This window comes from Bufo gargarizans, chromosome 1 (assembly GCF_014858855.1).
Source record: "Bufo gargarizans isolate SCDJY-AF-19 chromosome 1, ASM1485885v1, whole genome shotgun sequence".
Lineage (NCBI taxonomy): Eukaryota > Metazoa > Chordata > Amphibia > Anura > Bufonidae > Bufo > Bufo gargarizans.
This window is the reverse complement of record NC_058080.1, coordinates 186,930,789-186,944,194: the sequence shown is the minus strand read 5'-3', so window position 1 is coordinate 186,944,194 and position 13,406 is coordinate 186,930,789. Positions and strand designations below refer to the sequence as shown.

Below are 13,406 nucleotides of genomic sequence, written 5' to 3'. Positions count from 1 at the left end.
CTATACATTCATTTAATTATATATATATATATATATATATATATATATATACATACACACACACACACACACACACAGTACAGACCAAAAGTTTGGACACACCTTCTCATTCAAAGAGTTTTCTTTATTTTCATGACTATGAAAATTGTAGATTCACACTGAAGGCATCAAAACTATGAATTAACACATGTGGAATTATATACATAATGGAAAAGTGTGAAACAACTGAAAATATGTCATATCCTAGGTTCTTCAAAGTAGCCACCTTTTGCTTTGATTGCCAAGAGTGTGCAAAGCAGTATTCTCTTGATGAGCTTCATTAGGTAGTCACCTGAAATGGTCTTCCAACAGTCTTGAAGGAGTTCCCAGACATGCTTAGCACTTGTTGGCCCTTTTGCCTTCACTCTGCGGTCCAGCTCACCCCAAACCATCTCGATTGGGTTCAGGTCCGGTGACTGTGGAGGCCAGGTCATCTGGCGCAGCACCCCATCACTCTCCTTCATGGTCAAATAGCCCTTACACAGCCTGGAGGTGTGTTTGGGGTCATTGTCCTGCTGAAAAATAAATGATGGTCCAACTAAACGCAAACCGGATGGAATAGCATGCCGCTGCACGATGCTGTGGTTAGGGATCGACCGATACCGATAATTTGTGAACTTTCAGGCCGATAGCCGATAATTTATACCGATATTCTGGGAATTTTCATTTTTGAAAAAAAATTAAAATTCCTACACAAATCTGCTGAAAATTAATGTTTATTGTTAATGTGTAGTTTTTTTTTGTAAATCTTTATTTTTCATTTATACTTAATATTTAGGTGTTTTATTTTTATAACTTTTTTTTTTTACTAACTTTTAGCCCCCTTAGGGACTAGAACCCTTGTCCTATTCACCCTGATAGAGATCTCTTAGGGTGAATAGGAGCTCACACTGTCCCTGCTGCTCTGTGCTTTGTGCAAACAGCAGCATGGAGCTTACCATGGCAGCCAGGGCTTCAATAGCGTCCTGGCTGCCATGGTAACCGATCGGAGCCCCAGCATTACACTGCTGTGGCTCCGATAGGGGATCCTGTGGAGGGGCGCACTGCGCCACCAATGTTTTTAATACTGGGGTGGGGGGCGCACTGCGCCACCAATGCTTAATACTGGGGGGGCTTGGGGGGAGCGCACTGCGCCACCAATGTCTAATACTGGGATTGGGGGGGAAACTGCACCACCAATGTCTAATACTGGGCTTGGGGGGCGCACTGCACCACCAATAATGAAGATTATTCTCTCATGTATTCATATACAGGAGGCGGAAGCTGGCTGCAGAATCACATAGTCAGCTCCCGACCTCTATGAGCAGTAGCTGCGATCCGCGGCACCTGAGGGGTTAACTACCGCAGATCGCAGCTACAGCTCATAGAGGTCGGGAGCCGGCTTTGTGATACTGCAGCCAGCTCCCGCCTCCTGTATATGAATAAATGAGATTAATCTTCATTGGTGGCGCAGTGGCCACAGCCCCTCCCCTTCTCTTGTCCCCTGTCCATTCATTGGCGGCAGCGGCAGCAGCAGCACAGGGGGAGGAGACACTGCTTCCTTCTCCCCTGTGCTGCAGAGGGAACACGGAGAGCGCTGACAGCAGTGCGATCTGTGTTCCCCATACGCTATCGGAATATCGGCAAAATAGATGCAGATAGCGGTCAAAATCCTCAATATCGGCCGATAATATCGGTAAAACCGATAATTGGTCGATCCCTAGCTGTGGTAGCCATGCTGGTTCAGTATGCCTACAATTTTGAATAAATCCCCAACAGTGTCACCAGCAAAGCACCCCCACACCATCACACCTCCTCCTCCAAGCTTCACGGTGGGAACCAGGCATGTAGAGTCCATCCGTTCACCTTTTCTGCGTCGCACAAAGACACGGTGGTTGGAACCAAAGATCTCAAATTTGGACTCATCAGACCAAAGCACAGATTTCCACTGGTCTAATGTCCATTCCTTGTGTTCTTTAGCCCAAACAAGTCTCTTCTGCTTGTTGCCGGTCCTTAGCGGTGGTTTCCTAGCAGATATTCTACCATGAAGGCCTGATTCACACAGTCTCCCCTTAACAGTTGTTCTAGAGATGTGTCTGCTGCTAGAACTCTGTGTGGCATTGACCTGGTCTCTAATCTGAGCTGCTGTTAACCTGCGATTTCTGAGGCTGGTGACTCGGATGAACTTATCCTCCGCAGCAGAGGTGACTCTTGGTCTTCCTTTCCTGGGGCGGTCCGCATGTGAGCCAGTTTCTTTGTAGCGCTTGATGGTTTTTGTGACTGCACTTGGGGACACTTTCAAAGTTTTCCCAATTTTTCGGACTGACTGACCTTCATTTCTTAAAGTAATGATGGCCACTCGTTTTTCTTTACTTAGCTGCTTTTTTCTTGCCATAATACAAATTCTAACAGTCTATTCAGTAGGACTATCAGCTGTGTATCCACCTGACTTCTCCACAACGCAACTGATGGTTCCAACCCCATTTATAAGGCAAGAAATCCCACTTATTAAACCTGACAGGGCACACCTGTGAAGTGAAAACCATTTCAGGTGACTACCTCTTGAAGCTCATCAAGAGAATGCCAAGAGTGTGCAAAGCAGTAATGAAAGCAAAAGGTGGCTACTTTGAAGAACCTAGAATATGACATTTTCAGTAGTTTCACACTTTTTTGTAATGTATATAATTCCACATATTCCGTGTTAATTCATAGTTTTGATGCCTTCAGTGTGAATCTACAATTTTCATAGCCATGAAAATAAAGAAACTCTTTGAATGAGAAGGTGTGTCCAAACTTTTGTTCTGTACTGTGTATATACATATATATATATATATATATATATATATATATAAAATTATATTTTTTTATATCAATTATATTTTGTGTGTAGGATACATACGGAATTGGGTTCTTGTACCTGCAGTATCAAGTGTACCTTTTTCAGTATGGAAGATAAATCATGTTACTGTATCATCTCCAAAGAACAGTTTTAGTTCTAGTCACATATAGTTGAATATATGTATGTATGTATGTATGTATGTATGTATGTATGTATGTATGTGTGTGTGTGTGTAAGGAAATATGATGGACATCTGATACATCCGTGGCTGGGAGAAATCAAGTATACAGTTAAGGAATTGTCTCATTGGGCCATTATTAAGAAATCTAATTACATTATTGATTAGAGTCATATTCTTTGGGTTGTTTTGGGTTTCTCGTTTGCATATCTTTGATTATTATAATACTATTGTTACCAATTTTATCACCGATTAATATTTGATTGTTTTGCACCGAATTGTTATTAATATATATTATTTTCGTCTTCAATTCAACGCAGATAAAGAGCTCTGGTGAGCTTTTTGTTTATGTAAACAAATTGGAATCTCCTCTATTATAGATCCTAATTTGTTTACATAAATAAATCAGACTGTTTATCAGAAGCTCTATAAATATTCTGACAGAAACCAAGATTAAACTTTGAAGGACATTTACAGAGTTGCCCCTGTGTTGTCTTGGCTGTGCACTTAGGGTCACTGTCTTGTTGGAAGGTGAATGTTGGGCCCAGCCTGAGGTCCAGAGCACACTGGAAAAGGTTTTCTCTGTACTTTCCTCTACTCAGCTTTTCCTCAACCCTGACCAGTCTCCCTGTCCCAGCTGCTGAAAAACACCACCAGAGCATGATTATGCTACCACCATGCTTCACTGTAGGGATAGCATTGGGCAGGTGATGAGCAGTGTCTTGCTTTCTCTAGACATGACGCTTAGGGGGCATTTACACGGATTATCTGACAGATTTTCTGACCTATCATTGGTCAGATGGCCATTTACACACACAGATCATTTGTTATATACACCAACTATTGGTCTGATTGGACAGAAATTGGTCAGATAATCTGTTTGTGTCAATGCACCTTAGAAAATTAAGCCAAAAAGTTCAATCTTGGTTTCATTAGACCACAGAATCTTGTTTCTCAGTCTGGGAGTCTTTTAGGTGTTTTCTTTTTTGCTAACTCCAGGCAGGCCTTAATGTGTCTTTTGCTGAGGAGAGGCCTTATTCTGGCCACTATGCCATAAAGCCCAGATTGATGAACTTCCATGTTTTTTTTTTTCAAACTTGCATTTCAAATAGATATTAAACCTCCTTTTCTAATAAAGTTACATTTTTAGATGCTTAGTTTTCCATTTTCAGTTACTGCACCATGTGACTTAGACTGGACTAACAATTCTGTCCAGCCTGTTTCTCTCCTTCCTGTGCAGATGGAAACTACAAGCAGAGACTGAAGGAAGATTGTCATCTGCTGTATCTCCGCTCCTCAGCAGCTCTTCATTGCTCCCATCACAGCCCCCTCCTTCTCCACACCAGCATACAGACTGCCAGGATGAGCATTAATGGGTGGAAACAACATTATGGAGGAAACACCCACCCTCATTTATTTACACTCTCCCCCCTCGGGCAGCAGTATTCTGGGACTTGTATGTAAGTCTGCAGCAACATGGGAAGGAATTTTGAAAGAGCAGCAGTCATTTTTGATGATTATAATAGAGATGAAAGACACATAAAGATGGCAGACCAGCATAGGAAAACCAGAAAGGAGACTTGTAGCAGGGATGAAGCAACAGTAAAAACTGTTCTGACATACTTGTAGACGTATCTTTAGGTTTATAGAGAAAAAAAAAAAACAATGGGAGTGCTTCTCTAAAGGAAACCAGCCATCAACATTATGCTGACCTCACTAAGGGCAGAATAAATTAGTGACATAAATGCTGATCTCAGCGGTGTGTCACTTTTGGGCTAAAAGTAAGTGGTTGCCGAGAACCAGCATCACAATCATTGCAGCCTGGGCCTTGAAAAGAGTCAAATCTACCTGAGAAGAGTCATGGTTATTCATGATTTCTCCTGCTCTCTCGCCCATCTGCTGATGATTGGCAGTTCTCTCCTAGAGAGAAAGGGAGAAAACTAGGTATTAGACTGTCAGTCATCAGCAGGTGGGCAGGGAGAGCAGGAATTCATGGATAACCATGACTCTTCTCAGGTGGCCATGACTCTTTTCCAGGCCCAGTCTGCAATGATTGTGATGTTGGTTCTCGGCAACCACTTACTTTTACCTTTTAAATGATAGACTGCTGAAATCAACTCACCTGTCTCTTTGTGCTGCCGTTAGTATGGGCAGCATAAAGTTGATGACAGGTTCCCTTTAAGTGCTGCAGTAATAGCTGACCTTCTGGAAGTTTCTCCCATCTTCACACAGGATCTTTGGAGCTCAGACAGAGTGACCATTGGTTTCTTGGCCACCTATCTTACTAAGGCTCTTCTCAAATCAGAATGAAGGGGGGGGGGGGGGACTTTTTGTTATTTATTTTTTTAATTTATGACAAGGCTGCAACATAAAATGTCAAAAAATGATGGGGTCTGAAGTCTTCCCAAATGTATTGTAAATGAGGAAATATGCTGCTGATATATTTAGGTAGAACAGAACAGAAGCTACAAGTGATGCCTTCATTACACCAATCTGACTCTGTAAGTGAAGGCCCCACTGTATCTAACAAAATATAGATTTCATGGATGCAAGGATATAAAAATGCTTTCAGGATATATTAAAACAAACAACATGGGAAATAGAACAAGTGAGTGCCGTGAAAATAAAGACATGCATGTATTTCTTGCACAAATATTTAACTTTTCATTTCTGAGACTGGTTCTTGTTTGACATCTATTATATCGGTTTCCATTCTGCATTTTCCCTGTTGGTACATGAATTACATTTGCAGGATTTTGAGGTTTTTGCTGTGCTTTAATAGCCATCCTCTTGAGAGGTTCAGATAAATAAACACAATTTGTCTCCAAGCTTCATTTGTAGCTGTAGTCTGATACAGACCCATTAACATTCCCATACACGCTGCCTATCTGCAATAAGATGCTCTGGTGAATTTAATGGCTCAGATCCACAGTGGGGAGATGCATAACATGCTGTAAATTGAATTAAACAATATAATAATTAGACTATGAGCCACAGGATCTACAAGGCTACGAGAAGGCACGTGGTGTGGGAATGCAGGCACCTGGTGCACACTATGGGAAACAGACACACCTGGAAACTTAATCTTAGCACACGTCAGCAGCAAACTATAGGCGCGCTATCCACTAAAGAGGCTACTGGGTTTGAGAAGTACAAGTCTAGATAGACCACAGCAGGGGCAAGATGAGGCACATTTTTCAAAAACGGTTTCCTACTGAGAAAGGAGAAAAATGCAAGGCACAGCACAGGCCAAACTCTTGGTATTACTGTAAACGTACATGAACCTAACTTATAACTTTATGGTACTAACATTCTTTTCTGTCAGGTCTCTGTAAACTCTTCCTCGAAAACAACCACTTAAGGCTCCATTCACACGTCCGCAGAATGTGTCCGCATTCATTCCGCAATTTTGCGGAACGGGTGCGGACCCATTCATTCTCTATGGGAACGGAATGGATGCGAACAGCACACAGTGTGCTGTCCGCATCCGCATTTGCGGTGCGCGGCCCCGATCTCTAGGTCCGCAACTCCGCAAAAAGATAGAGCATGTCCTATTCTTGTCCGCAGCTTGCGGACAAGAATAGGCATTTCTATGGGGGTGACGGGCTGGTGTGTTGCGGACCCGCAATTTGCGGGTCCGCAACACACCACGGACGTGTGAATGCAGCCTTAAGGCCGAGTTCACATCACCGTTCAGTCTTTCCGTTGTCCTGCTCAGTTATAGGAGCAGGAGAACAGAAAGGACGGATTCGGCACATAACTGAGCCAAAAGGAGTCTACGGACTCCATAGACTATAATGGAGGTCCGTTAGGTTTACGCTCAGATGATGATTTTGAAGCGTAGACAAAAGTCCTGCATGCACTACTTTTGTCTCCGCTCCAAAATCATCTTCTGAGCGTAAACTTAACGGACCTCATTATAGTCTATGGGGTCCGTAGGCTCAGTTATGTGCCGAATCCATCCTTTCCGTTCTCCTGCCCCGTTATAGGAGCAGGAGACAACAGAAAGGCTGAACGCTGATGTGAACGAAGCCTTAGACAGTGATATAGACTTTAAAATAACTCCTCTTAAAGAGTTTGTGTCATGAAACATATTCTACATTTTTCAAACCAACACCTGGATCTGAATACTTTTGAAATTGCATGTAATTAAAATTTTTAGTAGAAAGTATACACCCCTGAGAAAGGATATACCACCCTGCAAGCAGACAGCTTGATATAAATCTAGTAGAGCAATGAATGGGGAGATCTCTGGATCCATGTGAGGTACAGGGCTGGTTCTAGCTTTGCTAGAAAAGAGGTTGTCATGAACTAGATTATGTATAATTTTCATTTTTTTGCTTTATTTATGGGATAACCCCTTTAAGTCAATGTCCCAGACTGTGGTGATCCCTATTCTAGGAAAATGTATGTGAAGAATACATTCTGCAAACACAGGGGGTCATTTATTAAGACCGGCATTTTCGATTAATAACACCTATACCTGGAGGTGGATACGCCAGAGTTATGTAGATGCGCCACCCTCTTCATAACTTTGTCGGATCCACCGCCACTTCCAAATGTAAGACCGCTTCCGAGTTATCTTACATTTAGACCTTGTTCTACACTTGAAACAGGTGTAGAAAATGGTAAATGAGTTTTCAGTTTGGTTCTAGTTGTGGAATTTCTCAGAATTTTCGACAACACTGTAAATTTTAAATAGTTGCCTGATGGCAACTCAAAATTTAGGGTCAAAATGTGTGCACAATACATAATAAAAAATAAAATTAAAAAAAAGGCACTCGCCTATTCCAAGCAGCTCCGTTCTAGCATCAACAGGCCTGTACTTGCTGCTTCTGTTCCCCTGTGTACCGGAAGTGTGACACCTTACCTGTCGCCCCCCAGGTGAATGGCTGAGGGGTGTATGAAACAAGACAGGACTTCATACTTTCAGCCATCAGAGGGCCAATGGCAGCAAGAACAGAACCACTGGCGGTAACACAGAGCTGTTTGGAAAGTGTGTTTTTCATTTTTATGGTGCTTTTTGGTATTGCCGTGTCCGTAACAACCCAGACTACATAAATATCACGTAAATTATCCCCTACGGCGAACGCTGTATAAAAAAAAAAATTACAGAATTGCAAATTTATTCTTAGTTGCCTCCAAAAAAAACTTAATAACAAGCGATCAAAAAGTGTAATTTACTTCAAAATCATACCAATGAAAAATACAAGTCGTCCCGCAAAAATCAAGCCCTCACAACTTTTACACAAAGGGGTTTTATTGCAAAAAAAAAAGTAGTAAAACGTAAAAAAAAAAAAAAAAAAAAGTGGCAGCATTAAAAACTACAACTTTTCCCGCAAAAAAACAAACACTTATACAGCTATATAGCTGGAAAAATAAAAAAAAGTTATAGCTCTTGGAATGCGACAATGAAAAAACGAAGAAAAACGCTTGGTCAATAAGGCCAAAAGCAGGCTGGTCACTAAGGGGTTAAGGTATAAAAAAGTGTCAAATATGTGAAACGTTGCAACTCTGGCTTTAAAAATGACGCACATACATGTGCCATATGTAAAAATTCTATATGTAAGGCCTCTTTCACACTTGCGTTGTCCGGATCCGGCGTGTACTCCACTTGCCGGAATTACACGCCGGATCCGGAAAAACGCAAGTGTACTGAAAGCATTTGAAGACGGATCCGTCTTCAAAATGCTTTCAGTGTTACTATGGCACCCAGGACGCTATTAAAGTCCTGGTTGCCATAGTAGTAGTGGGGAGCGGGGGAGCGGTATACTTACAGTCCGCGCGGCTCCCGGGGCGCTCCAGAGTGACGTCAGAGCGCCCCATGCACATGGATCATGTGATCCATGCGATCACGTCATCCATGCGCCTGGGGCGCCCTGACGTCACTCTGGAGCGCCCCGGGAGCCGCACGGATGGTAAGTATGCTGCTCCCCGCTCCCCACTACACTTTACCATGGCTGCCAGGACTTTAGCGTCCCGGCAGCCATGGTAACCATTGAGAAAAAGCTAAACGTCGCATCCGGCAATGCGCCGAAACGACGTTTAGCTTAAGGCCGGATCCGGATCAATGCCTTTCAATGGGCATTCATTCCGGATCCGGCCTTGCGGCAAGTGTTCCGGATTTTGGGCCGGAGCAAAAAGCGCAGCATGCTGCGCTATTTGCTGCGGCCAAAAAACGTTCCGTTCCGGAACGGAAGACATCCTGAAGGACGGACTGTCCATTCAGAATGCATTAGGATAATCCTGATCAGTATTCTTCCGGCATAGAGCCCCGAAGACGGAACTCTATGCCGGAAGACAATAACGCAAGTGTGAAAGAGCCCTAATGGTCACGTTTGTAACACCAAGATCTGTCATAAGAGGTCTTACGTGCATTAGCCATTTTGTGGTTTCCATGTTTATCATTACATTGACAGATGATATATAAAATCTCCCATTAACATAAAAGGGATCAATATCATATCTCTAGGAGTCCAAAGTATAATAACTTTATATACTGTACCTCTGTTTTTAAGGACAGTCCACTGTTGAAGAAAATAGCAGACACAGCAATATACGTTATGGAAATTTCTGGCTTCAGTGGTCCTAGAAAAGAGGAAACAAATACTTAAGTATTACAATTAACAGCCAATAAACATAACAATAGATGGAACAATGAATATCAGTTCACATCATCATCTTTATGCTGTGCCCAAGAACAAAGATTGTGATCATTATCATTACATCCAAAGTGGCTTCAACTGTGATCATACAGTGCATAGCCCTATAGAGGATTCCTTCTCAACTCCAGGGGCTTGCTGGTGAAGTTGGTAAATGACCGCATATACAAACCAATAGCCCAAACCGGTTACTAATACATCTTCTAGTGGTACTAATAATAATAATAATAATGACTTAACCTAATGAAGTAGAGTATCAGGACTGGTTTAACCCCTTAGTGACCACCAATAAGCCTTTTTATGTACCAGGTGCTGTCTTTTTGGCATACGAGTATCTGCTCCAATGGCTAGCTCTGATTGTTTAACCCATTAGATTACACGTTGACCGTGAACTTAAAGAAATAAATAATAAAAAATAAAAATTTAAAAAACAATCCTGTTTCAGTTTTTTCCACTTCCCTGAAAAATAAGATAACAAATTTGAGGTACCCCAAAATGGTGCCAATAAAAAATTCAACTCAGATAAAAGTCCCCATAAACCTCTCTCGATGGAAAAATAAAAATGTTATGGCTCTTACAATGTGGATGCAGAATTTATTTATTTTTTTAATAATTTTTTAGTCATTGAGTAAATGTAGTTTTTAATTTTATAATTCACTATAAGACAGACAGATCTATGCCATATTGATGACTAGTTAAGAGTTAATGGGAACCTTTAATGAGCAGAGTTCCAAAGTAAAAATTGTCTGTATTTCAAGTCCACTCACTAACAAAAATTAGTCGTAATCTCAACACTACTCTGTGGCTATTGCTTCTTTACAACATAATGAACACATCAAAAAGCTGGATCTAAAAGACTGATGAAACCCATCACTGTTCTTTTTGGAGAGGTGCCTTATGCAGACACCCATACATACATCCCATTCACATGTGTTTGTTGAGCATCACATTCATGGAGTTAGTACCCTTTAGTTGCAGGATGAGGCTCTACTATTCTGTGTAAGGCCCCTTTCACACGAGCGAGTTTTCCGCGCGGGTGCAATGCGTGACGTGAACGCATAGCACCCGCACTGAATCCTGACCCATCCATTTCAATGGGTCTGTGTACATGAGCGTTGTTTTTCACGCATCAGTTCTGCGTTGCGTGAAAAATGCAGTATGTTCTATATTCTGCGTTTTTCACGCAGCCCTGGCCCCATAGAAGTGAATGGGGCTGCGTGAAAAACGCATTGCATCCGCAAGCAAGTGCAGGTGCGATGCGTTTTTCACCGATAGTTGCTAAGAGATGTTGTTTGTAAACATTCCGTTTTTTATCACGCTGTGAAAAACGCATCAAAACGCATTGCACCCGCGCGGAAAAAAAATGAACAACTAAACGCAATCGCAGACAAAACTGACTGAACTTGCTTGCAAAATAGTGCGAGTTTCACTGAACGCATCTGGCCCCAATCCGCAACGCCCGTGTGAAACCAGCCTAAGTCTTCTATTAGATTTGAGGGGGGGGGGGGGGGGGGGACTGGCTAACCATCTAAACAGTATGAGAAGACTGTTCCTTAATGGCAGATGTCCGAGGAAAGATGGAATGGACGTCCGATTTTCCAGAAAAAAAAGTCTGCAGCCAAAGGTGTTTGTTATCAGCTAAACCCCATCTCCACGAGCGTTCACCTTCAATGTGGTTGAGTTTTTTGAATGGTAGCATGGTCAAGTTAAAAAATATAAGGCAATGTGATATATTCAGATACTGCGCTAAGGGACATATATATTATTGCAAGTTAGTGTACAGGTATTGCAGATATAAGGTTACTTGCACATGAAGGTGTATCAACATACAGGCGCTCAGCTGGTTTTAAACAGTGTACCTGAGATGTCGGCTTCAGTTTGTGTGCTTTTGTCCGTATCCCCGTACTTGATGTCGAAGTTTATTTCCTTCTATTTTTCTTCTTTGCTTTCTGTCTTTGTTTTTAATTTTGCTGGTGATCAGGAATAGTCCAGGTGGAGGCACGCTAACCCAAAATACACCTGGACTATTCCTGATCACCAGCAAAATTAAAAACAAAGACAGAAAGCAAAGAAGAAAAATAGAAGGAAATAAACTTCGACATCAAGTACGGGGATACGGACAAAAGCACACAAACTGAAGCCGACATCTCAGGTACACTGTTTAAAACCAGCTGAGCGCCTGTATGTTGATACACCTTCATGTGCAAGTAACCTTATATCTGCAATACCTGTACACTAACTTGCAATAATATATATGTCCCTTAGCGCAGTATCTGAATATATCACATTGCCTTTACCTTTGCGGCAGATCTTTGTGGTTCTGTCGCGATACCGCTGCTCCTACATATAGCATCCACTGAGCGCCACCCTAGCAATTCTTCTCTTTAAAAAATATAAGTTCTTCCCTAGAGTGTGTGCCTGATTTTTATGCATTACTCAGCAGTAGGTATGGTTGAAATGACAAACCTCACTCACTGTAGTGCAGCTTAACCAGTAGAGCTGAATTTAAGCAACAACAGACAATCTGTATATTATATGACAACCTACACCAAAATGGTTAATGCCAATTTGGCGCCATAACAGTCTTTTAGTGGGTCAAATGATCCATGTTTTTTTCCAAAATAAACCGCTTTTTACAGCCAATTCATAGGAAACGTTCCCAGCAATAACTGCAGCAGCATGCCTAACTGGAAATGGTGAAAATAATAATACAAACTAATAGAGTGACTTCCTGCAAACGGTAATCTGCAGCGATACCTTGTCCACTTTTACCGCATGCTACACAATTGGCAGACAGATCTCTGATGAATAAATGCATGCCTCTCGTTTAAATGAAGCCAAGGCTCAGAAAACGTCCTCCTTGATTATTTGTTGGCGGATTCTGGACATGTATAGCGCCTACAGCAATGTGCCGCGTGACATCTCGGATGCAGTTTAAGACAACAATTTGAATATTTGTCAACATATTTTCTGAGTTGTATTGATATGTTCCAGGCAGAGAAATATACCGTATCTGGAAGACCTCACAATGCAGGTCAGCGAGTCCTTCAGCTGAGTGGAAAGTGACAACTCCGATTATTTTCTGGGTCCAGTCATGTTGTAGCTCACTGGGGAAACGTAGTCGCCGGCACACAGCGGCACCGAAAGACTAACTGCATTTCATTCCCAACCACTATATGAAGTGAGTGGGTGGCAGAGATCAGGAGGCCATCTACAAGAAAGGTCACAGTGCAAGCCATTCTACGTATGGTGGATGGGTCAGTTGCCATAAGGTATCAACAGTTAAAATTACTATCACTCTTATATTCTCCTTCAAAGAGGGCACCAAAGGTTTTGCAACAGTACTCCTTAAAGGGGTTGTCCCATCTCTGCATGTATGGCATATTGTAAAGACCTGCCACAAATATCAGCTACGTGTGGTGAGCTCTCCTTCACTTTGGAGACCCCGTTGTGGAGATGAGCGGATCCCATAGGTGGGATCCTAGCGATATGCCATGAATATTGAGACGGGGACAACTTCTTATAACAAAGGGTTATCTGATGAAAAGTATTACTATGCAATGAATTGGGCATTTGAAATGAAGTATTATTGCAATATACATGCAAAAATATTGTTAGGCCCCTTGCAGACGAGCGTGTGAGGATTATGTCCGGATGCGTTGCGAATGTGTTCAGTGAAAAATGTGCGATTTCACAAACAAAGTCATTC

The 13,406-nt window shown here is 42.0% G+C and overlaps 1 protein-coding gene across 1 annotated transcript in view; it reads right to left on the bottom strand.

Moving 5' to 3' along the window:
* The window catches only part of SLC10A7 (solute carrier family 10 member 7), a 221,261-nt gene that overhangs the window by 191,418 nt on the left and 16,437 nt on the right, over positions 1-13,406 (bottom strand). Inside the window, exon 2 of the mRNA XM_044300560.1 lies at positions 9,541-9,623. Within this exon, the coding sequence (XP_044156495.1) occupies positions 9,541-9,623 (83 nt within the window). The remainder of the gene's footprint in view (positions 1-9,540; positions 9,624-13,406) is intronic.